Here is a 25,910-nt window from a genome sequence, read left to right as displayed (position 1 = left end):
GAAAATGAGGGAAGCTGCAAGAAGCCATCAGGTCTACACGTGACAGTCCCAGTATGAAATGTACCTATCTGTTCCCACTTATCATCCTCATCCCTAAATAAATTTGTCGATTCTTCTTTTAAAACTCCATAATGACTCGGCACTAACAACCTGATTACGGAGTCTGTTCCATTCATCTACTACTCTGTTTGAGAATTATAACTTTTACGTACCTTATTCTGATCAACAATAATGATTTTTGCCAGGTATGAAAAGTTCCTGTAGTAGCGAGTGAGTTGAAGCATCACAGCAACTAGGTCACGTGGGTGTTGCAGTTGTGAGAACGTGTTTTTTCTCCACTCGGTAAAAGGTGGTGGTGTTAGTTATCTGTGGTGACCTCTGAGTGCCCTGACCCGACCCAAGACGCCTGATCTTAATGCAACATGGTCACCACCAGTCAGTCTTCATTTGAAAGGCAACGAGATTCAAGGTTGTCATTGTTTACGCTTCCACCTCATGGGTTTTTCTTGTAATATCAGGTGTGTTTCTGCCGTTGGTTCTGTGTTTTTTGTAGTTGCTGTTTCTTCTTTTTTTTTCAAGACTACTGCTATCATTATTGCTATTTATTTATTTGTTTGTTTAAGTGTTTATTTATCTTAATCACGTCTTCTTAGTTCGTATACCACTTATACACCTTTTTACTCTGTTGTATTTTACGTGAATTATTTAATAAGTTTATTTATTTATTTATTTTTCAAGAGAGAGAGTGTATCGTCATCCAGTCAGCAACATTCGAAAAGTCTTTGTATAGCTCTGTCCCTTCCCTTTCCACTCTTTCCTTCAGCTACACCACTTAACTGTCTTCACTTCGCTAAACGTTGCGTAAATCCATTGAGTTTTCTTCAAGGATTTGTTTTCTCGTTCAGTAACATTCGAAAAAATGTTTTATAGATACGAACGTGTCATGTGGGAGCTTGTATGTATTTGCATAGCAGCTTCTTTTTTTTTTTTTTTTTCTGCGGTGCTCTGTCCAGCCTCTCTCCTCCCGCTACGACCTTCACCTGTTGGAGCGCCGAGTCGTGTGTGGCCGAATGATTTATGGCCGCATGACACTTCCCAGGAACAATACTCTTGCAGCGTGAGTGGACCAGCGCACACCCTCCCTCTCCCCGCCCTCTCCTCCCGCCCCCCCCACCTTGCTGCACGCTGCAGACACCCACACACGCCCTCAGCTTTCCGTCGCGGAGCCTGAATTCATCCAATAAATGTAATGTCGTAGCAGACGCCGCCCTGCTGCTGGCACGCCACTCCGCGCCGCCGAAAATCGAAATAAAATTCAATGTATTCTAGAGATATTATGATCTGGCGAAGCGCCGTTACCAATGTCCGGGTGCCAAGACAGAACGGATGTAAATATCTTTCATTATTCAATTCAGCTTTTACTAACACTTCCATAGCAGCAGTGTGCCTCGGCGCAGTGCCCTGGCCAAGGTGTGCTCCAAAAACTTTTAGATGGAGTAATAAAAAATTCTGATCAAGATGTTGTTAATCCTTCGGGGTGCGGGAGGCGCGTTGGTACCACTGGCGTGGCCTGGAGAGCGCCATTACGAAACAACGGGGAGGCGACCCGCCGCCATTGTTATAAATGATTCACCGGGGCCAAGAGGATGCTAATAAACACCTTCTTCGTAAGGACTCGACTCGCATGCAGAAGCTGCCTGTCTGCCGCCCTTACGAGGGGTGACTGGTAGGCTCCTTGGCCAGGCGCGGCGCCCAAATGACTCGTTTTGTTGTCGGTGAGTCGCGCGGGGCTGGACGTGCTGGTGATATTGACACGCTTATTACAGACCAATTGCAACTAATGTATTGCAATATAATTTATGCAGCGTCCATTTGTTACCTGTGTGTGCAAGGAGAGAGCCAGGCACAGAAGAGAGAGAGAGAGAGAGAGAGAGAGAGAGAGAGAGAGAGAGAGAGAGAGAGAGAGAGAGAGAGAGAGAGAGAGAACCAAATGTATTCCCTTAAGCACCTGCAGGCACACGTTGTTCCAGCAAAGTTTACTTGCGGAAATATTTAAAACACCTCCCCCCACCCTAGCTCAGCCCCCCGACAGCGACCTCCACAGGCGCGCCGCAACACACGCATGGACACGCCTTATCTGAACCTTGGCGGGGAAGGAACAGGAAAAAAAAAAAATCACATTATGTTCTACTTAGAAATTATGTTTTGCTCTCACTCATTCACTTTGTCTCTTCCACTACTACTACTACTACTACTACCACTACTACTACTACTACTACTACTACTACTACTACTACTACTACTACTGCTACTGCTACTACCACCATTGCCACTATCATCACTACCACAACCACTAACTGCTCTTTCATCTCTCTTCCACTAACTGAGCTTTCTTTTTTTCCTAATTGTTGTTGATGTTATTTGTGGTGGTAGTGATAATTATGGTAGTAGTAGTAGTAGTAGTAGTATGTACGTTGTATGTGGTGATTGTGTTATTGGTGGTGGTAATAATGGTCGAGGTGTTAATGGTGATGGTGGTGGTGGTGATGGTGGTGGTGGTGGTGGTGGTGGTGGTGGTACTGCTCACCATTGTCACTATTGAACTGTGGGATAGTGATGGTAGTAGTGGTGATAGTGATGGTGATGGGATGGTGGCAGTAACGGTGATGGTGCTGATGGTAATGCCCGCTGTTGATGTAGGGCGGGTGGTGTTGTGCAGTAATGGTGGCGATGATACTGGGAATGACAGTGATGATGATTGTGGCGGAGGCTGTAGTGGTGATGATGGTGCTAACTGTTACGTAGATAGTGTTAGTAGTCACCGGAAACTACAACAGCGCTACATTGACTCCACCACCATCACCACTATCATTACCATCATCATCATCATTCCTTATCTTTACTGGAAGAAAAAATGACAAGGCTACGAATCACTGATCCTCTGTTCGAATTTTGAGTGAGGCAGTCGGGGCAAGCCTCATCCAGCTGTTCATACTTCCTTCGGGATGGCCGATAAGTGGGTACCTGGAGACATCTGAGGAAGGTAAACTGTAAAAACCCGGATGTCACAGTGGCCGTGTGTCCCGAGGGAAGGAATCCGTCAGTGACTCAAAGGCCAGTAACGCGGAGATGAACGGTAAGGCGACGTGTAGCTATGGCGCATGCTACCCCTTCACCTCCCTTCACCAATAAATAACTGAAACATAACCCCTAGCATGACACAGCATTTGAACACCCGGACACAGGCACGGCTACCCTTTGTGACTTGTACTGAAAATGTCCTGTAGTAAATTAGCTAGTTCACCAATCGTTTAGTTGACGCCGTTCTTCAGAATCATAACGGCCAGGGTCTTCAGTACTTCTCGGTCCACACTGTAGCAAAGCAAAAGCCTGAGAGGTGGAAGAGAGGTGAAGGGGGCGGCGGGCCACTCCAGTCCCGCTAGGTAAGGCCGCGCGGCGCAAGGGTGCATGGCCCACCGGCCGGACGACCTGGCCAACGAGCCCACCATGCTAATGTCCTGCGCCTGCGAGTGGAATACGTAAAGGTTTGGACGTGGCAGCGATGGGTGCCACTCTTAGGAGGCGACCGTGGAAGGACAATAACTTTTTGTTTTATACCAACGATGAGCGAAGGGTGGAAGTAAAGATGTCCTCAGTGTGAAACTGTAAATATGTATTGTGTACTGATGCATGTCTGGTTGTGCTGGGTTCACTATGCGAACACATTAAACACACACACACACACACACACACACACACACACACACACACACACACACACACACACACACACACACACACACACACACACACACACACACACACACACACACACAAGGGAATTTTGGAGAATTTACTTTCGCTTGTAGAAATATAAGGCAGTTTTCATTCAGATGCTTATGTCTTGTTTATGCTTCTCAGACATTCCTGTCCGTTTGCTTACCGCTCTGCCTTTCTACCACCGCTTCTCAAACATATTCCTCATCACGGACGCAAGACTTTCACCAGCATACCAACTCCACTAACCTCCCGCTGCTCCAAGGTCCGCCTCCATGCCTCGGGAGCCCCGCACTCACACACCCCACACTCCCATCCACCCTTGCCCTTCATGTTATTTTTCCGCCGATGTGTCTAACAGCTGTAGTTTCCTGGTGGATGTGCGGAGTGTCTTATGCCCCGTTGTTTTCGCCACTGCCACAGATGCTGAGCGGCTCGTGTCGATCTCTCCTGCAGGGGGCGGCGGCTCCATCTCCGACAGCGACACCGAGAGTGAGCCGGGTATCCCCATCAAGAGGAAGCAGCGGCGCGCGAGGACCACCTTCACCGCCGAGCAGCTGGAGGAGTTGGAGAGGGCCTTCGAGAGGACACAGTACCCCGACGTGTACACGAGGGAGGAGCTGGCGCAAAGGACCAAGTTGACGGAGGCACGAGTACAGGTGAGGGGGTGCTTGGTATTGTGTTGTATATATTCCTTTTTATAATGCATTTAGTTTTACTTCCCAGTATGATTTTGGTAATTATTTGACGACTGAGTATCTTAAAAGCTATTCTAGGCTTTGCAACGAGTCTTTGCCGTTTTTAGTTGAAGGCCATCCGTCACGTGTTTCAGTTCTCCGTGTCCCAGCAGGTCATTTCCCCAGGCGCCACGGGTCAGTGCCCCCAGACATCATCCCGTTGTCCCTCCCCAGGTGTGGTTCAGCAACAGGCGGGCTCGCTGGCGGAAGCAGATGACCGGGCAGGGGATGGGCGTGACGGCACTCAACGCCCTCGCCATGAGCACCACCAGCTACCCCGGCAGCCTCCCACCCACGCTCCACCCGCCAGCCACTGCCCCCGCGCCCATCACCTCATCCACCACAACCGCCTCCACCACCATGGGCGCCGCTGCACAGCACTACACCCACCATGACCACCACGCCCACGCCGCAGCCGCAGCTGCCCACCAAGCCCACGGTGAGATTAATTTACGTGTCTAATCTCTTTTATTTTTGTAATATACCAACAAAACTATCGCGGTGCTTCTTAGTGTCAGTTTTCCTAAGACTAAACCTGGGACGCCCCCGCTCCGCCCCACCCCTCCCCCAGGTGAAGCCAGCGCGTGGTCCAGGGCGGCACTCATGAACCAGCAGGTGGCGGCGGCGGCGGCAGGCAGCGGCGGCGGCAGCGGGGTGACTGGCGGCAGCGGCGGCATGGCGGATGGCAGTCTGCAGGCCACCAACCTGCACCAGAGTGGCGCAGCGCAGACCAACCTGCAGACCCAAATGATGTCCATGCTGTCCACCTCTAACAACGCCCCCTCCTCCATCTTCCCCCCCGCCGCCCACACCTCCCTGCTGCAGACCGGTGAGCGTCCACCCCACCCACTCCCCGACGCCTCAGTCCCTCCTTCACCTCGCCACTCCTTACTCCCTTATCCATCCTCTGTAAAGCTAATCGTAAATCATATCTATTTATTTGTATTTATTTGTTTATTTACTATTTATTTATTTATTTATTCATTTATTCACTTATTCACTCACCCATTCGTTCACATTTATTCATTTACGTATTTATTTATATATTTATTTATGTAACTATATATTTATTAAGTAAAAACATTTCCCATTCTCCCTGCGCTCCCAGCACAATGATATGTTTACAGGAGGCACGAGGAGGCTGGGCAGTGACGGCCTGAACAAAAGTGATAGAAGAGACTAATTCTGAGAAGTCTTGAGTATAAAAGAATTTTGCATTAGAATTATTATTATTTATATTTTCTCTACTTTGTTTTTGTTTTTTTTCTACATTTTCAATTCTATTTTTCTTTTTGATATATCAGATATATTACTTGTTATCAAGACACCCGCTGCTTCCAGAACTCTTCCCTCCCGTGATGCGTTTTTGTTATTTTTTTTTATTGTGTAGTGTGTGTGTGTGTGTGAATTTCTTCTATTTCTCTTTCTTCTTCTTTCTGTATTTCATCTATTTTCTTCTATTTCTTAATTATTATTATTATTATTATTATTATTATTATTATTATTATTATTATTATTATTATTATTATTATTATTATTATTATTATTATTACTATTCTTCTTCTTCTTCTTCTTCTCCTTCTTCTTCTTTTCATTTTCTTCTTCTTCTTCTTCTTTTATTTCTTCTTCTTCTTTTCTTTTCCTTTTTTTCTTTTCTTCATCTTCTATTTCTTATTTTCTTTTTTCTATTTCTTCTTCTCATTATTTTATTTCTTCTTATTCTTATTCTTATTCTTATTCTTATTCCTCTATTTCTTCTTTTTCTATTTCTTCTTCTTCTTCTTCTTCTTCTTCTATTTCTTCTTCTATTTCTTATATTTCTTCTTCTATTTCTTATATTTCTTCTTTATCCTGCTACTACTACTACTACTACTACTACTACTATTTTTCTCCTTCCATTTCTTCTTCTTCTGTTTCTTCTTCTTCCTCTATTTCTTCTTTTTCTTGTTGTTCTTCTATTTCTTCTTCTTCTATTTCTTCTTCATCTTCTTCTTCTTCTATTTCTTCTTCTATTTCTTTTTCTTCTTTTTCTTCTTCCTTCTTCTTCTTTGTTTTATCAGTCCCTGGTGTGGTCAGCTGCTCTTATATATTGTCGCCAGTAACCTCCGTCTTGTGCATCCTCAACTATTTTCATTCATTTATTGTGCTTGTGCATTTATTTATCATTTTCATACCATTTCACTTTTCGTCAACCACCCTGGCAGTGAAACCAGGCACACACACAACAGTTCCTTAAAATTCACTCTCCTCTTTCCCTTCCCTTCTCTCTGGCACTCGTCCACCAACGCCACTGTTCATCTGTTTTCATCTGTTGTGGTTGCTTATTTATCTATCATTTCCATACCATCTCACTTTACATCAACTGCTCTGGCAATAAAACTAGGCACACAACAAGTATCTACATCCTTCAGCTCCTTCTCCTATTCCCTCCCACCGCCACTCCTCCACCAATACCAACATTCCCCTTCAGGAGGCTCAGGCGCGGGCGCGGGGCTTCTCGGGGGCCACGCTACCTCCGCCACAGACTACTCGGCCTCCAACAGCCTCACCACCTCTGCGGGGCACCACGGGGAGGCCTCCTGGGCGCCGCTGCACGCTAAGACTGGTGACGCCTGGGGAGCACATCACCACGCCCACCACATTCCTTATGATAACTATAGGTGAGTTCTTCCCTCTCCCTGCTCAGGTGTGCCGGGTACTGTTGGTGTTGTTTTCCCAGGTTTTATTTATTTATTTATCTATTTTCTTTTTTTTGGGGGGAGGTACAATAAACTAACTTTCATGCAGTGGATGTAATACCGTAAGTGCTACAATAGATAACTGAAAAATAAATAGATAAATAAGAGGGAAGATTATGAAACTGCATCTCTTCAATTACGTTCAGGCGGCATCTTATCTCAGCTAACTGGCATCAATGTAACGGCCGTAATGCAGCGAGTGATACTTACATGCCACTAGTTTTTTACAGGGAGCCTCTAACGGGTAAGACAGAGGCAGGAGTCAGCGTGTGTTGCTTATGATCGGAGGTAATGAGGGATGAACGTCTGACTAGCTAAAAATGCCGCGATGAGGAAACTCTCATCCTTCAACTGAGAGAAAAAAAAAATGGGATATAAGAAAGAATTTATTGTAAACTTGATTTTCTTTTGTTCGAGATTAACTTCAATGGAGACTTTTATATATTTACTGATAGATATGATATAACAAAAGGCCAACGACGACGACGACTGTGTGTGTGTGTGTGTGTGTGTGTGTGTGTGTGTGTGTGTGTGCATTTTTTACCTCTCTTGTTTATCACCTTTCATGGAGTAGCGTGGATAATTTTTGGTCTCCTGTATAGCAAGAGTCCGTGCACACATACTCACAGGAGAGCAGGACTGTTAGCCCGCCCCACCGGGACCACACACACACACACACACACACACACACACACACACACACACACACACACACACACACACGAGTACACTAGGGCAAATGCTCCGTCCCTGCTGCAGTGCAAGGGTTGAATTGTTCTCTGTACGTATTATCTGCTTGGAGAAGGACTAAAGCGTAAAATGCAGCAATCTCAAACCCGATCTAAACCCCATCTCGTCTCTGCAATGCTATAGATCCGAACACACACACAGACACACACGCACTCTCAGAGCGGAGAAGGCTTGGTGCCGACGACATGGGACTTCATACCCAGGCGAGTTTTGCTCTACGTCATTGCAAATATCTTGTAAGGCAAAAGGGGGTTGGGCTTGAAGGCAGCCAGCGCCACCTCCCCGCCTCGCGCCCTCCCTTGGCAGCATCGCACGCCCGGGAACCCACACGAGACTCCCACGCTGCAGAAAGGAAAGACGCGGGTGAAAGACTTATTCTTGTTAGGTTAAGTTCCCACGTTTCAAGAAAGACGCTGGTGAAAGACGTTTTGTTGTTAGGTTAGGTTAGGTTAGGTTAAGTTAGGTTAGGTTCCCATGCTGCAGGAAAGACGCGGGTGGAACACGTGTTATTGTTAAGTTAGGTTAGGTTAGGTTAGGTTAGGTTAGGTTAGGTTCCCATGCTGCAGGAAAGACGCGGGTGGAACACGTGTTATTGTTAAGTTAGGTTTCCTTAGGTTAGGTTTCCACTCTGCAGGAAAGACGCGGGTGGAATACGTGTTATTGTTAATTGTGATTGCAGGATATTGTAGACAGCGATGATGGGAAAGGAAGGGGAAGGAGGTTGTAATGATAGCGATGGATGATGGTGGTGATGATGATGATGGCGATGGTGGTGGTGGTAAATGCTTTCATAGGTAATTCCCGTATCACCGCCACAGATGTTGACGATTATGTAAGAAAGATATGGACGTTAAATGAAATGGTTGATGATGGTGTTGATGATGATAATGATGATGATGATGATGATGATGATGATGATATAAGGAAACCAGGCGCATTAAACCAATCATGATTATCTAAGAAAAGAGTAAAATAAATCAATATAAATAAAATAAATTTAACAAATAAATTAGTAAAACTCACGAATATCTTGTGTGTCATGAATGAGTGAGTGAATGAATGATATAGTGAAGAGAGAAGTGAAGAGTGTAGAAATGAGAGAAATGAGAGAGCGTGAGTGGTGTAGTGGCCCAGTAATAGAGCCAGTGTTGGTGGTGCAGGGAAGGAAGATTTGAAGTGTGAGAGAATAGCGAAAGGTTAAGTGAATGGGTAACTGAGTGAGGGGGAGAATGAGTACATGAGTGAGCAGATGTACACGTGAGTGAATTAAGCTGACCAAATGTACTGAGGATTTTCTTTTATAAACTGTAAATTGATTGAAAGAAAGCAAGAGTCACTAACGAAATGCAGTTTTGCAAGTATAGAGATATTAAGAAGTATTAGATTGGGGTGAGTGAGTGAGGTGCTGACAATGCTGACCCCTCCCCTGTCTCTCCTCAGCACCATGATGGGCGGCAGCGAGATGCTGATGAGCGGCCAGCACTTCCCCATGGAGAGCATGAAGACCTTCCACTACCCCACGCAGTACACGGCGGCGGCGGCGGCGGCCAACTTCAATCAGCAGCTGCGGCACCACAAGGGGGCGCCGCTCCCCCTTTTCTAAAGACGAAAAACCTTTAGGAAGAAGAGGAAAAGAAGGGGACTCATACATAGAATACGACGGATAGAAAATGTCCTTTATATTATATCATGGATAACGTTTGAAAAGTTTGGATTTTTATTCGACTTTATCAGGATTTAGAAAACTTTATTTTATTTTTTTTATTTATTTATTTATTTTTCTTTTTTTTTTTCTCTCATCGTGAGCGTGAAGCGTTCACGGGCGACGCGTGGCCGCCGGGGACGCAACACGACGCTTGTCCCTCGACACATCGCCGTGTATTGTATTCTGATTTTTTTTTTCTAGTTCTTTTAGCCTCATTAATTCGCATATACCGTCCTCACAGCCTTAATGAATCTATTCCAACAATCATTTTCATGACGAGCAGCTTCGAAACACCTGATGTCTGCAGCTTTAGATTCCATGAATGAACCCTTCATTCACATCTTAAAGTTCGTGTTTTATCCAGCTCTAAATATAGAGCTTGCCTACAGTTTGTAGTATAGAACGTGCAGCGTGAGGCACGTCCTTGAAAATAAAAGCCTTCGGAAACACTCACGCCACTTTCGCTGGCGCGTCAGGAGCGAGGGCCAGCCACCGCCGCGAGAGCTCAGGAACCCGCCAGAGGCACCGCGTCCGTCCAAGCGTCAGGCCTTACCCGCACCCTGCTGACGAGACCCAAGTGCCTCTTGTTGTAATTAGATGTTGGTGTGCAATTCGTAACACTGGAAAGTGAATCAGGATGCCGAGTGTGTTCCTGGCTGCCGGTGAGGATCCTCTTCCCGGTGCAGATTGTCCGCGGCTGCGTCTGTCTTCCTGTGTGAATGCTGCAGATCTTCCAACCCTCCCAAGTGTCTTCGCATAGCTATAAGGTGACTAGTCGGCCGAGGCGAGACAGCGAGGTGGAGCAGACCCTGGTGTGTGCTGCCGCGACGCCTTTCAATCCCTCACAAGACTACCGTCAATACGCTGGCATTCAGGACCACGTGAATCTCGTGGGTGAGCTAAAAGCCTTTGAGTTCCATCTGAGGCAGCAACTCCCCGCCGAGAAACGAGTCGGAGTGTCAGGTGTCGGAGCTTCTGAAGCCTAACCATTGTGTGAGCGACACCCATCCGCCGCCTCCCTGTTGCCTCCACTCGTGTGAATTTTATTTTCTCTCACCCTCTCGAGGCTCGCTCTCAGTACATTGTCCGGCAGAAAGTCATTTGAAGTGTTATTTACCTGAGGGAGTTTTGCATCCAGACTTATTACATATAGAAATGTACACAAAACTCCAGTAATTGTGAGTGTGGTAAGCGATGGCGTTCCTGCCCCGCCGCGCCGAGCAGAGGCAGCGGCGCCTGCACGTCACCTCAGCGCCCGGTGCTCGACGGGGCGTGGCAGCGTCAAGGAAGTTCTCGCCTGCCCACACACTCGAGCAAGCCGAGGGTGAGCCTGACCGTGCCTTAGAAATAGCCGACTCTCAAAGCTCGTATTTTTGTATCTACAGCATCGCCAAAACCTGGATCGTAGCATTAAGGTATTTTTGTAAAAACTTTTTTCCACTTACACTGACATAACCCCCAGCACGCCTAACACTCCCTCTGCCCCCCCTCTCCCCCGCTCCGTGTGCTGGGGGGCCGCCGCTCGCCCGTCCCTGGCGTGGGTGGGCGTCCCTAATCTCCCTAATGCTTGTAATGCCCTGTCAACCTGTAGTCTCCTTGATTCACTCCAATAAACTTAATACTCGTGTCCACGTGATCACTGCCCTGGTCAGCTTAGTGTTTATGGGACCACCATCCACATGCATGAGGTGGTGGTGATGGTTCTTTGACAATCTCCTATTTAGTTTGATATTTATTATCATGACCATTAAGTAGATCATATGAAACAAAAGTGCTTCGTTATCAGCATTTTTTTCTTTCATAAATCAGTCATCTACTTAATCTGATATGAAGCTTTGACATTTATCTATTCATTTATGCCAATGTTCATGTTGTTCATTAAATAATCATGTAGAGTATAACCGCTGACTTGACTTTGCTGCCGTTTTACTCTTTTTTTTTTTTATCAATTAATTTACTTATGTTTTATCTTTATTCATTCACTTACTTTAATATATATTTATAGTTTCCTTTATTTTCAAGTCAGACCTTTCATTACATTACTGTGTGAAACAATCATATGTTGGAGTATCTATCTTTTTCTTTTTTTTTTTACAAGGAAGATGTTGGTCCACTAATTTATTACTGATGGTACTTTGACAATCACCTACGTATTTCAGTACATCCATGTTCGTGTTAGATACTGATAGGTATTTTGAAACAATAGAATAATGAGTTATACACAAGTCTTTTCTGGTCTTATAATTACTTTTTTTTTTTCGATACCAGTGCAGTTTAATACAATACACAACACTTTTCAGTTACCCGCCCATTAGGTAACCATATGAAACAACAGTACCGAATTATCAACATGCATTTTAAAGTTAGATTATATATTTTACCATGACTACAGGTGCTAACATAACGGTGTTACCTACCTGTATTACATAAACAACTCTCCCTCCTCCTTTTAGATGCGCATACATATTTCATTCCCTATTGTGAAGTGGTCCATATTTCAAGCTTCCCTGCCGCTCTGTACTAGCGTTTGGTCTTCGCGCGGTCCTGGGAGTGGTGCTGGAGCCGCCGCCGCCCCATTGACTTTCAGCCGCCCGGAAGAGACTCAATGGTTTGTTTGCGCTGTGTTTGCCTCTACCCGTGGGAACCGTGGTGAGGTGTCGTCGCGCGGAGGTGTTCAGGGAAGTCCGCGGCAGGTGTGTGTGGGAGTGGCGCGGTGGTAAAGTAAGGAGGGGAAGGAGGGAGGGAGGAGGTAACGGAGGCAAAGTTAAATGTGATCAGATGGGTTTAGTTTGTGATTCATGTAGATTTTCCTGTGTATTTCTCTCTCTCTCTCTCTCTCTCTCTCTCTCTCTCTCTCTCTCTCTCTCTCTCTCTCTCTCTCTCTCCACTTTTTTTTTTTTATTACTGTGAGTTGTTACAGCCATGTGTTTTTGTGCTTGGGGAGTTTATGAAATGACTAATGCACGAAAACAGTCATCCATGTACAGACAAGTAGTAGTTATAAGTCAAAAAAAAAAAAAAGGGGGAAAAAAACATCGAAACATCCTCATTACGTATCATAGGAAAGACTCGCTCCGCACTAATATAATGATTGATTAAAACAGTGTCGATTTATTGAGCTTCATAACGAAAAAAAAAAAAAAGTTGGTGTCTGATATTGTACAGTCACTTATGAAAGAGAACTAGATGAAAATATTCGGATTGCGTAAAAAAAAATGGGGTGTCTGACGTTAGAACGAAAGAGAACTGTGGTGGTGAGTGTAAAGGCAGAGGAGGGGAGGTGTGCTGGTGAGGGTTAAGAGAGGGGAGGAGAGGGAGCTGTGGTGCCGGTGAGAGTTAAGGGAGAGGAAAGGGAGTGGCGGAGAGAATTAATGGAGAAGTGGTGTTGGGTGGACGGCATGAAACTATCTCGATTTGTGTGTCGTTTGCTTCATAATACGATCGTTTAGAAAGAGAACAATCGTCACTGTTTCGTCAGGTCATCCCAGTGCCATAGACAAGCTTGATTAGAGAGTTTAACTTTTCTGTCTGTTTGTCATAAAGGAATGCATACTACTACTAACACATGCACGCTCTTTTTTTTTATTAATTTAAGTATATTGATGTTTAAAAGACAAAAGATCTTTTAATGAAGCTTTAAACATGCATATCACAACCACCATGTAATGCCAGGATAATTATAAACATTGCGAGTATTTTCTAATTATATATTTTTTTTGTTTTGTTTTGTATATGTTCATGTAATTACATTTTAACTATAACACTGACATCTCAACACTCCATCATACAATTTACGATTATGGATAAGCTTGATAGATTTTAAAGCGTTTATCTCCTTGTTGCTCTTCCTGACCTCTCAGTTCACTCTCAGCACCTTCACTCACTGCCTGTGAACAGTGTAACAAAGAGGCAAACTGTCGAATTATATTGATCATTCGATAAACAACTTGCTGCTCTTTTTATGGCAACGCTTACAAGAATATTACAGTATATTGTTACACCATTCACTTGCAAAATGTGCATTGAACGAGCATGTGGACAGGGTAAAGCAATGCGCATCTTCTTAACAGCATGACGCGTGTTTCTTCATTAGAATAACCCAAGACACCACCACAGAGTAGTAATAAAAATACAAACGCTTGACAAATATGAGCTACTCGATCTCTGGGAGCTTTCCTCTATAAAATATGTCATTGCATCCCGCGACAATGACTGAGAAAGTGACCATTGTAATATGTATATAGTAACCTCATGATTAAAGTATTAGCGTGTGTGTGTGTGTAATCTATGAGGACCAAAATACTGATTTCACAGACGTGTTTGAGTTGAATATCAGCGAGCACTTACTAAAACCTTCACAGTGTTTAGGTGCACTATCTAGCCTCGTTGAAACTGTAAAATATTGCCACTTGGTTCAGAGTCGGTATCCTACCTAATATTTTCATCACTTACGTTATATTGGCACCTTGATAATCAATTCAGATAATTAGATTCATCATTCAGAATTACCCACATGTTACGTCACGGGCACAGTGTTTGTATCATCCATCATATTGGCAAAGCTCTCTTACCACTAGCACCTGATCGCGTTATCATCACCGTCCCTCCCACCCGCCCCGCTGGCCGCCACACGGGCACTCCCAACACTATGACCGGCAATTTGATCCAGCCTGCCCACCACAGCTCCTGACCACCTGTGCCTGTCTTTTAGATGCGGACACTTACAACAGAGGTGAGCATTAGGCAGAAGTGTAACGCAGGAGTAAGTTTCAGGTCACTCTTACTTTATTTTCCTTTAATTTCCACATGAGGGGTAATTCATATTTATTTTGTTGCTTTTATATATGCTTACAATTTCCACACGGTTACTTCTTTCTCTGTTACTGGTATCTTTCGAAGTTGTACTCTAAACTTACCCATTTCATTAAGCTTGATAGGAGTCATACTCGTAGCAGTCGAAGGTTGACACAGTGGAAGAACAGGTTGTCCTCTTTCCCCTTACGAAAAGGTACTCTGCATTACCGACACGTGAACATTGTGTTGTTACTTATTCATCTACAGCTACTGCCACGTGTAGGCCTGATGGTTTCTTCTAGCTTCCCTTATTTTCTTATGTTCTTGTGCACCATGGTGGCAGAGGCTCCTATGTTCTGGCCGTGTCATGTTGTTTTCCCGTGGTCTTTAGAGTAGTGGGCATGAAGGATAATAGTAAGGATGACAGGAGGAAACTTTATGGTAACGGGTAACATGTAGCATCCGCGTTGTTGCAGTAGTTCTTATATTCAAGTATGAAACGAACGCAGTAGGTACATGATCCATCCATTCTTCCTTCCTGGCGAGCTGACATTGTGTGATTCGTGTACCGAGGAAGTAAAGCTTGTGTGTGTTGGACCGCAGTATTTTTTTTTTTTTTATTGAAGGTCTTTCCTCTATCTTGTTAAGTTAATTATGCTAAATTCAACCACAGTATTTACTTCTCTTTCTTTCCGTCTCATTAGATCACGCTCGAATACGATAGTCTTTACTCAAAATAAACTACATCAGTGATAATCAGTAGACGTATGGACGTGCCTGCAAATGCTAAGGAGCCTGCCATGTATATCCTCAGCACCCATAGCCCACGCCGCACTATGAACAGCACTATGCTTCGCCTGTTGGTCAGCATGATGAGGCTGTTCTGGGCACACCCTCGTGGCTCGTGACTCCACACTCTTCTGATACTAATTATAAATAGTTTACTTGGGTTATTAAAATGTTTTACCTAGCTAGTGCATTTTTTGATAGGTTTAATGACTGGTTCACACCGCCCGTTTGACACGCAGCGCACACTCATCTCACGGAAGGGTATTTGGCAGCTTCAATTTATTTTCCCGTCGACGGAGTGACATTACTGATCGACACACTCCCTCTTCAGACGGACATATGAAATTGGTAGTGTGAATCCGCCTTAGAGATAAAAGATACTAGCACACAATTCATCTCACACTCGGGATCGTATTCTTATGTGGTTTGGTTTCTCATACGACTGTTTTCAGACCTCAGAGAGCCTAGGTTCTCAATGTTTTTTCGTATCGATGATGCAGAACCCTTGTTAATATATTACATGAATCACGGAAATACGCCTAAAGCCTCTTTAACTTCCTTAAGAGCCTGTTGAAAGTAGTGGGTAGTGGAGATAAGACACCAAAGTGTTTAAGAATAAAGTGCGCAGACTCGCAGCGGCCTCAACTCGGCAAGAATACATCTGAGTGACGGGAACTGTTTGCTGGGTGTCCTTAACGTGTGAAAGTAAGTGGTCGATTGAATACTGTTCTTGTTGCACCAGACTATCTATACATTATCGCTAGAGGGGCTGACGTAGTGGGTTTTCATTCCTTTTTACGAAAATCTGCCGTACACACACTGTTGTTTTCTACTTCCACACTTCTCCGCATTCTATGCATGGTCAGGTTTGAGCTGGCCGTGATATGATTATTAATGCTACTTATCTCCATATTGCCCCAAACGTCTTGCTAACATTTCTCAACTGAATTCATCTCATGTCTCGTAACATCAACTTCTGAATTTTACAAAACGTATAACAGACCGTATTCAGAGTTACTGTATAATGCACGTACTGCTTTGTTGAGATCATTTTTATGCCATCCTTATTTTGTGCCTTATCAGGCACAATGAAATGTATATTATTACACACTCACGTATCACACATTAGACTTGAACTCACTCATGATAGGTCAAATCAAAGGGTAATTAGGGTTTGTGCCCGAGCCTTATTTAATCCGTGTCGCCCATCCATTCGGAAGGGCTTAAATCAGTCATAAGGACAACATCGCCGTTTTGCTGCGCAGTTTCTCTTTCCTCTGGCATGGTATGATCGGCAAGAAACTGTTGCATAATACAGTACGAGTAACAACGTGATGGAGGCTGCAGTGTAGTGTGGCATCTGTAAACAGTGATCATTCTAGGACCAGAGCCTTTTGAATGTAGTCGGGTTATGACGCAAAAGTTTTTTTTTTTTTTTTTCAGAATATGGTGCTATGACTTGAGGGGCTGTGATGTGGTGGTGTTGAGGGTTGTCCCATGAGTGTGGTGGAGGTGGTTGTGGTGGACTGTGTTCAGGATGTGGTGGGGGAGGATAGAAAAGGAAGAGTAAGACTGTTAGGGATAGTTTAATTTAGATTGTTGGGGAAGAGCCTTGTTTCTTTATTATGTTATCTATGTCTTGCTTTGGATTAGTGATCTTGTTATTTTGTTATCTCTTCTCTTGTCGGTTGAGGAGTTTAATTACGTTTAATTATTATCATCATGTTTCTTGGTTTGGATTTGTGTTCGTGTTGTTAATTGTTCTGTGTTGTGTTCTCGATAAAGTTAATTAGGGTTTGTGCTGTTAATTGTTCGAGGAGGAGGAGGAGGAGGAGGAGAGTACACGGAGTAGCAAGAGGGTTTCCTTTTAAGGCCACGCGGAGGAGGAGGAGGAGGAGGAGGGAAAAGAGGAGGAGGTGGGAGAGGAGGAGGGGCAGGGGGAGGGGGAAGAGAATCATAATCATAACAGACAGTATGGATCTTGGTTGATAAGGAGAGTATCTAGTGAACTGCAACTTGCACTTAGCTGCGTGTGGAAGAACAGGGCGGGGAGAGGTCGGTGGCAGTCTTGTACCCTGCCACGTGACGCCTCTCTGGTACAGGTGGTGCCAGTCTTGAGACCAATCTGCTTTTGGGGTTCTTAAGAAATTATTATTAGTATTTTTTTTTTTTAAGTATTTTAAGTGAAAGTAGTTTTGATACCAGGTTGTTACGAGTGAGTTTATAAATTTTTTGTGTTAAATCATATATATACTCAGACGCATGTTGTATCATTTTACATTAACATAAACCTCTCTGGTCCAGGTGACGCAGATTTTCAGACCAGTGTGTTATCGGGCACCATCTCGAAATTATTAGTAGTATTTTTTTGCGATAGAAATTATACATGCTTCAAATTGCGCCAACACAATGTACACATACATATTATATTGAAACAAATGCTTTCCTATTGCATGGACTCCAGTTTTGAGATCAGCATATTACCGGGTTCTTATCACATGCACTGGAAATTAATTATATTGGCTGTGCTACCAACTTAACTACAGCTATATACTTCTAAGTGTGATAAATGGCTAAGTGTAAATTTAAGTTATGATTCAGGACGCAGAGAAGCTCACAAGTAGAATGAATGGGGTGATACGGGAACGTGATAGACTGTTGCAAGATTTTGAAGTATACGTCACCCAGAAAGAACAGGTGACCGAGGAAGAAAGTATGCTGGGATGGAAGAGTTTGTCCGTTTGGAGAAATACCTGGCCCCATTTATCACTCAGAAAGGACGCGTGACCGAGGAAAAGAAAGTTTAAACAAAAATACTGGAATGAAATGAGTTAAAAATCGCCTGAGAGGCCAAAAGCACTTTAGTTTTGTTTATTACGACATGGAGGTCGTGTTTTGTTTGTTGTTACGACGTGAAAGTCGTGTTTTATATCTTGTTACGACATGAAGGTCGTGTTTTGTTTGTTATGACGTGAAGGTCGTATTTTGTTTGTTACGACATGGAGGTCATGTTTTATTTTATATCTTGTTGCGACATGAAGGTCGTGTTTTGTTTGTTGTTACAACATCGATGTCGTGTGTTGTTTGTTTCGACATGGAGGTCATATTTTGTTTGTTTTTACCATTAATAACAATTTAAACAACCCATGTTTAAATATCCGTACACACACAAAGGAGAGGTTTTCTGCCCTTCATCCACAACATCTCGTCTCCGTCACACTCTTCCCATTTTCATACTTCTTAATCTTCCTTGTATTTCTTTTACCTTCTCTTTTTTTTTTTTTTTTTTTTCTTCTTCTTTGCCAACCTGGTATTGCTCTTGGTCTTCCTATGCTCCTCTCTCAAGCCCTTTGCTCTCTACTCTCGTCTCCCTCAGCGCTAACCACGCATTTGGAAAATTAAGACGTATGAACATGGGAGCAGCTGCAGAAGGAAACGTAAGAGGGAAGAGGCACGTCTGGCCGGAGCTCGGTTCCCTGCTGTGCTCAAAGAGGTTTAATAAAAATTTGGTCAGTAAACGGGTAATGTGATGAAAAAAGGCTGGTAACCATTGTTCTAGATAAACATTATAAGAACCTCTCATTTTATCATGTATTTATTATAACTAACAGACGATATTCAGGTAATCTTCACATAAATTATCAGTTTTATTAATAGTTATCAATAACTTGATATTTTTTTTTTTTTGGAAGCTGAAGTGTAAGTAGCTTTGAAAAAAGAAATGTTCCACAAGAGTTATTTGTTTCTAAAAAGGAATAATAGCTTTCAATGAGCTATAAATTGTAATAAATAAAGTGAGATGAGAACTGAGTGGTACTCGGCGCAGCTTGGCGGTGCACGGCCCACAACAAGACGCAGGCGGCTCGCCGGGCTCGGTCAGTCGGGCTTACTACGTGGTGGTGTGGCCTTGACTGACGGGTGGTTGTGTGCGTTGCTTCTGTTACTACCCCTCCACCTCTTCCAGCCCTCAGAACATACCACCATGGCTGCGATATACCGGGCATTGATCAGAAGAGCCGACAAGATAGTGCCTGCCAGGTTCCAGCCGTTTTGGAACCACCCGGCAGGTAGGCAGACGTCATGACGCATTGGCGGGTGGAAGCAGATCACTTTTAACGTTGCACCCCAATGCTCAGGCCGTCCATGTTACTTTTTTTTTTAGTTTGTTTAGTTCGTTGATGTGTCTAGTTAATGATTTTTGTTTATTCCATATGCTTTGAACAAGTTAATGTCTTCCTGTGCACTTCATCGTCCCCCCAGCAACAGTGCCATGGGTCATTAGTTCAGGCTTCATTGCATCCCTGTCTACAAGATTGTTACCCTTGCCTCACCAAATAACCTTAGTATAGACTCCTTAGTCTAATCCTCAGTTTTTTTTCAGATTTTATTATTTTTTTTAATTAACAACTATTTTTTAAAATTTGTATTTTTAGTATTTCTGTAGAATACCTCTCCTCACTGTGAAAAGTACCGATTTCGAAAGGAAATGCTTAATGTTTCAGAGCAACCACATTAAAATTTATCATAAAATGGTCATTTTTCAGAAAACTACATCCTTCAAATGTCAAAATGAAACAAATTTATTTTGGTATATTTTGATTTGATATGATAACTGGTTCAATCAGTGTCTTAACAGTTATTTCAAGTTGATGCAATTGCCTCAAGATGCAGGCAAGTAACCTTTTATTACTGTTGTAGGTCTCTGTTAAGTTGTGTGTGAATACTTGCTTCAATATTTTTTCAAAGTATGGTGCAAGAAAGCAATTTTTATTCAGAAACAGTTTAACATTACTTTGTCCATTCCTACTTGATGTACCCTTTCAACCCTGTGGTCTTTAATTAAGTCTTCCTTTTGCCCACAGTTGTCAATTCTGCTCATTTCCTCATTTCCTGACAGGTTGGCCCTTCTATTGTTCAGAGCTGTCATCAAGTGAAATGACCACATGGCTTAGCTACTTCTAAATTTATGGTTCTCCATACATGAGAGCAGTCATGGTCATGTTTGAGGTCACAAAACAAACCTTTTAAGAAGCCAGATGCCATTCCTTATTGTAGATTGCATTGTCATGAGTCTTTATCACTCTACCCTGATCTTCATCTATGAAACTTTTTCTTCCATAGGTCCAAAGACCGTCTTCTTCTGGGCACCGTCCTTCAAGTGGGTATGTATTGTTTTCACCATTTTAGTCACATCAAAACTCTTAATGTTCTTGTATTCATTACTCAGGTTTGGTGTCATCAGAATTAGCTATTTTATACTATCTTGGAGAAGTCTTTTTATAAAACAATTTTAAAAGGTCCTGTTTGCAGAAATACTGTATAATAATTATGTTAGCAAAGAGGGAAAGGTTTTCACTTAAAGTATCCTAAAAACTTGGAAGAAGAAAAAAAAACTGTGGTAAGCAGTGGTATGAATATTGATGAACTGCAACAGTAACCACACACCTAAAAGTTTAACCCTCGTAACAAGTGAGGCTAAAAAAAATTGGCCCAACTGCCAAAACCCATAAGGCCAATATTTTGGCTCAGTTTTGAGTCCCCTGGTCTGTGCTGAGCTTCATGTATGTTTTAGTTGAGTCAGTGTATCCTGTATTCAGTCCTACCATTGGCCCATTGTTTCTGCCAGCTGGTGCAGCCTACCAATCACAGGACAGGTTTTTGTTAAGAGATAAAGTAAACAGTGTCAACACATTGCTTTGCCTGCAAGTGAGTGCAATGATGGTATACTTATTGTATGATTGTATTTCAATGATTTGTAGTTGAAATAACTAGTAATTATTTATCTCTACTGATAGACAAGTATTTCAGGGACCATATATCTATCTAAGAGATGCACCAGTGATGTTTCATGTCTAGACAACACAAAAATATGACCGCCAATTACTGCAGCTTTTACAAGACACATTTTTTATGTTCTTGGCCAGAGTCTGTTATGTTTTTTTTATGATTATCCATGATATTTTTTCATTTATGTTTGCATCATAAGAAAATATAAATTCTAAGGTTTCACTTGCTATATAATTATCTGTTTTGTTTAATAAGGAGTGTATTTTTACATAAGATAAGATGTGTGTATGGGGAATTGCATCTGCATTCTTATGCCTGTATTCCAAACACATTGTTTATATTTTGTCCTAGGTCATAAGGGTTAAGAAACCCATAGCTGGTAGTCTTTGGTTCAGGAATAACATATATAGCATTCTTTGTGGACTTTGTTAGCTGTAGTAGTGAATCCTTTCTCTCCAACACATGAAGAATTCAGGTTAGGAGGGCTGTGTGGTAACTGTAATCAAGTCATCTGATGCAGTATGCATGTCTTGCCCCAGGGACTGGTGATTGCTGGTCTGGGGGATCTGGCTCGGCCGGCTGAGAAACTGTCTGCCTCCCAGTCTACTGCCCTGGCTGCCACTGGCACCATCTGGTCAAGGTTAGACAGAAGATTCTTGTCTGGTTTTTATTTGGTGGAATGTATTGTGTAAAATAGCTGTTTTAATCTCTACTCCTCTCTTTCTCTTGCATGTCCCATTTGGATAATTAAATTTACTTATTTTTTATGGGATAACTTCAGAGGGTGGATAAAAACTACTTAAGGCAACTAGGAATGAATTAAGGAATGTAAGAAAAAAGATGTGGGAAATTAATAAAAAGTGAGCAAAGGACCAAATAAGCTATGTGGTGGCATGAAGGTGCCTTGGGGCCATTTTTCCAAGGGTTGTTCCATGCAAGGAGTTTCCCAGAAAAGAGTGCAACTTCAGCGATGAAACATTTTTTGGATAGATCTTGTGCAATTTAATCCACACTTACTGATTCCTGCAGCATGTATTCTGATGGCATTCACTTCTTGCAGGTACTCCCTAGTGATCATCCCCAAGAACTGGTATCTCTTTAGTGTCAACATGTTTGTGGCAGGAACTGGGATCTATCAGCTGTGCCGCATAGCCCAGTAAGTATTGCCATGTCATTAAATCTGACGAGAATACTTCAGTGTTTTGTGGTTATTGATGATACACTTAAATATCACCTCCTGTTGTCAGTTTGTAAAGAAGTTGTGTTAATGAAATAGATCTCAACTATTTAGGTTCATATTGCATGTTTACTACTTTGTGCCATAGTTTATGCCATTTTTCATTTTTTCATAAAATTTTTACCATTTTTCATTCTTCATGAAGAGGATGCATACATAATTTTCCCTCCCCCATCAGTGTGCCTGCTATGAATATGAAGTGGGCATTTTGTGACCAGCCTTTTTACTGTTTGGTCCTGCACATGTGTATATAATACAGGGTGTGGCAGAAATACCTACCATATTTTTCCTTTTAACCTTTAAATTTTCCTTTTGTTAATCTTTGAAATGTGGGAGGCATTTCTGCTGTATCCTGTATATAGTGTGTGTGTGTGTGTGTGTGTGTGTGCGTGCTAGCAGCATTTTGTGAGAAACTGCCTGCATTACTTCCATAATAGAAATATGGATACCACAATATTGACAATAATGAAGCAATAATTACTTTTTAATCCATGACTGTGCCTTTAGGTGATGGAAGGGTTTCAAAGAATGAGTTTTCTTTAGGTAAAGGGAGGGTTTAAAAGAATGAGTTTTATCTCCATGACTTTGCCTTTAGGTAAAGGGAGGATTTTAAAGAAGTCCTAGAATTTAAAGGCAGTTTTAAATCATATTATGAAGCAAATTATTGACAAAGGCAAACAGAATACTGGTTGTCATAAAACAAATTCACAAATGGAGATGCTGTAGGATTTAATAATGGTATACATATTATACAGGCATTTTCAGAGGCCTCCACAGGGGGTAGTACACCACACATTGGATTCATGAGCTTTTGCTCTCTCACCTTACTATAAATTGGAAGCACAAGTATATTTCAGAGATATGGAAGCTATACTGAATGCCCTTTCACAAAAGTCACTCTTTCAGCTATGAGTGGTCCAAAGGGAAGGCCAAGAATGAATCATAAGCAACAGTATCTGGTGCTTCAGGAATCTGCACAAGTTGGCACAGGAGATGTACTGACAATGGCAGACAATAATATCTGCTGCATACCAGACAAACTCCAGTTTAACAATTAATGACAATACGGTAGAGATAATTTGTTTCAACATTCTGTACATTCTCAAATTGTTGTTCTTTATATATTTTAATAAAGGAATATCACTGTAGATTTACTTTACTTTCAACATTTTCCATTTCAGATAAACATTAAGATGTGTGATCATCTATGAAAAAAATATACCTGATTCAAGTTCTGCTGCCATCTCCTTCAAGATAGTCAGTACACCACTCCCAGTACTTCTGCTATGTCTGGTACACTGTAAGGAAGTCCTTTTTCCAAGTGCGTCAAGCAACATCTGCAATTTGCTCTGGATCTTTTCCAGTGTCAAAACCGTATCCCTTCATCTTCATTTTCGGAAAGAAAAAAATCATGGAGTCCAATCCAGGAAGTAGTATGGGAAGCAATGAAAATGTTGGTGTGGGCCAAAAATGTGAGGGGGCAAGAATGTCATGATGGATAATTGAATTGCCATCACACCAGTTCAGCAGCTACTTTGCACCGAATCTTTTCCATCAGACCACCTTAGAATGGTCACATTTGGCGTGAACAAGATGAGACATGGCGCAGTAGCAACCGGGTGACTATTCTGAAGTGTCTCAGGGAAAACATTCACTGCAAACAAACTGAAATGTAGTGCAATGGCAATTCACAGTGATCCATCATGACAGTGTACAAATTAAATTTTAGCCCACAATAACATAATTCAATTGCTTCTCATCCCACTTACTCACCAGATTGGCTCCCTGTGACTCATTAGTTTCCCAAGATGAAGTTCAAGCTGAAGGGATGCTGTTTTGAGACTTCCACAGACACCTAGCTCAAATCACAGTTGGTGCTTGGAGAAAATTAATTAGAGGCCACACACCAAGCATGGCAGAAGTTCTGGAAGTGGCATATCATCTACCATGAAGGAGATACCAGTGAAACTTGGAACAGGTATGTCTTGTAACTTTCTGATTACATCTCATATACTCTAGCCTCATTCACCACGTCAACCAGGAATGGAGTTTTTGCAGCAGCAGCACATTCCAAAAAATAAAAATCCTCTAGATTTAACAGAATGGGTGGCAAGTCACTCCTGTGCCACCTCACTCTTCATTCCCTCATCATTTTTTTCTTCCAAGGCAACATATCCAATTACTTAACTGTTGCACTTACTAAAAAAAGTAATGGAGTGCCAAGGTTGCAGAATAGATAAAATTACAGAATACTATACTCAACCAAGCTGTAATGCAGGACATGCCTATATTGCTTCTTCCCTCTCACTCATCATTCCGTGTCAAGGCATGAACACAACAGACAGCATAACACTTAATCTCTCTGATAAGTAAGTGTTGCGAGGACTAACCCACCGATAACTGCTGTCCATTTCCAACCAGCACCCACTGTTGATGCTAAAATTAGTAATTCTTAAAATGGTAATGAACATTATTACATACAGACTAATTGTTTATAATATCACAGTAATATTACTAATTAAGATTATTATTATTATTATGACCATCATGATTTCCAGTAACATTATGATCACTGATTTTAGTATCAACACTGGATACTGGAGGGAAGATAAATGGGAGGCAGTTGTAGGTTCAGTGGATGGTATGTTGGGAGTTGAGTTAGTAACACAGGAGTCCTGAATTCCACTCTCCTGTCACTGGTAGCAAATATGCTGTGTAAATGTGTTCAATGCTCAAGCCTTGGTGGGAAGGAATAGAGAGAGAGAGAGAAAAGGAGCAATGCTAGTGTGTCCTGCATTAGAGTTTGAGTTCAATGCTTGGTAATTTTACCCTTCATAATAACTTTAAATTATTCCACAACCTCAGCATTTTTCTCCTTTCAGCTTAATGTAATTTTTTTATGCATACAGCAAATGATAAAAAATAATGAGAACATGAACAATATTATTTTTCAATTAACAAAATGCTAGTGCTATGTTGTCTTAAGCACACCTCAGAAAAGAAATGATGAGAGAGGATGAAAGCATAATGGAGACATGAAGAGCAGGCAGTGCAGGGGTGACTGGTCACCACTTATAAATAAATCCAGGGGATTTACACCTCCCAGAATGCATTGTTGTGGATACAAAACTTGCATTCCTGGCCAATGAGGTCATGAATCTAGAATGCAGTAGACAGTACAATTCAGGAATTCAGCATTGATAGTTCTAGCCAGTTGTCCCAACCTCTACTTTAATCTTCCTATAACTAATGCCAGTTCCCAAGAACTTCTCCCCAGAGAGGATGACCACAAGTCTCCATTCCTTGTAATTACTCTGTACATGCAGCACCACCTCCTTTCACCCTGTCATGTGCTCTAGCACTATCCTACTATTCCATTACATTTACTGCATTAATCATACTAAAATACAGTCTTAGTCATTTAATTTCCTGGCATTCTTTCTACTTTGTTAAACCACATAATAGTACTGCCTTGATCCCCTCATATGCTCCATATTTAACTACCTATCATACAAGCTTGCTGTGGTCCCAAATGTCAGCTAAACTTCTGACAAACTGTTCCAGACATTCAATATCTTGCAACTCCATCATCAATC

The 25,910-nt window shown here is 42.4% G+C and overlaps 2 protein-coding genes across 9 annotated transcripts in view; both read left to right on the top strand.

Moving 5' to 3' along the window:
* Nucleotides 1-10,648, top strand: part of LOC135094557 (protein gooseberry-neuro-like) — a 199,517-nt gene extending 188,869 nt beyond the window's left edge. For 4 of the 6 annotated variants that reach the window (XM_063994800.1, XM_063994790.1, XM_063994757.1 and 1 more), the window contains 5 exons: nt 4,201-4,436; nt 4,689-4,953; nt 5,086-5,343; nt 6,985-7,174; nt 9,443-10,648. In XM_063994800.1, coding sequence (XP_063850870.1) covers nt 4,201-4,436; nt 4,689-4,953; nt 5,086-5,343; nt 6,985-7,174; nt 9,443-9,605 — 1,112 coding nt within the window. In that variant the 3' untranslated portion in view covers nt 9,606-10,648. The remainder of the gene's footprint in view (nt 1-4,200; nt 4,437-4,688; nt 4,954-5,085; nt 5,344-6,984; nt 7,175-9,442) is intronic. The other 2 variants (XM_063994781.1, XM_063994766.1) reach the window with 1 other exon arrangement.
* Nucleotides 10,649-10,901: 253 nt separating this feature from the next.
* LOC135094601 (uncharacterized) lies at nt 10,902-23,462 on the top strand. 3 transcript variants are annotated; one of them, XM_063994845.1, is made up of 7 exons: nt 10,902-11,122; nt 18,667-18,799; nt 19,255-19,357; nt 20,412-20,452; nt 21,617-21,717; nt 22,138-22,233; nt 23,221-23,462. In XM_063994845.1, exons 1-7 carry the CDS (start codon nt 10,902-10,904, stop codon nt 23,258-23,260), a joined length of 735 nt encoding a protein of 244 aa, XP_063850915.1. In that variant the 3' UTR covers nt 23,261-23,462. The 3 variants fall into 3 exon arrangements, with proteins under 3 accessions (XP_063850915.1, XP_063850921.1, XP_063850930.1); XM_063994851.1 differs by lacking the exons at nt 10,902-11,122; nt 18,667-18,799 and adding an exon at nt 12,146-12,400; XM_063994860.1 differs by lacking the exons at nt 10,902-11,122; nt 18,667-18,799 and adding an exon at nt 14,404-14,439.
* The last annotated feature ends 2,448 nt before the right edge of the window (nt 23,463-25,910 follow it).

The sequence above is a fragment of the Scylla paramamosain genome, chromosome 3 (genome assembly GCF_035594125.1).
Source record: "Scylla paramamosain isolate STU-SP2022 chromosome 3, ASM3559412v1, whole genome shotgun sequence".
In the NCBI taxonomy this organism is placed as follows: Eukaryota; Metazoa; Arthropoda; class Malacostraca; order Decapoda; family Portunidae; genus Scylla; species Scylla paramamosain.
The sequence above is the reverse complement of the archived record's forward strand: the minus strand, read 5'-3'. Positions and strand labels throughout refer to the sequence as shown.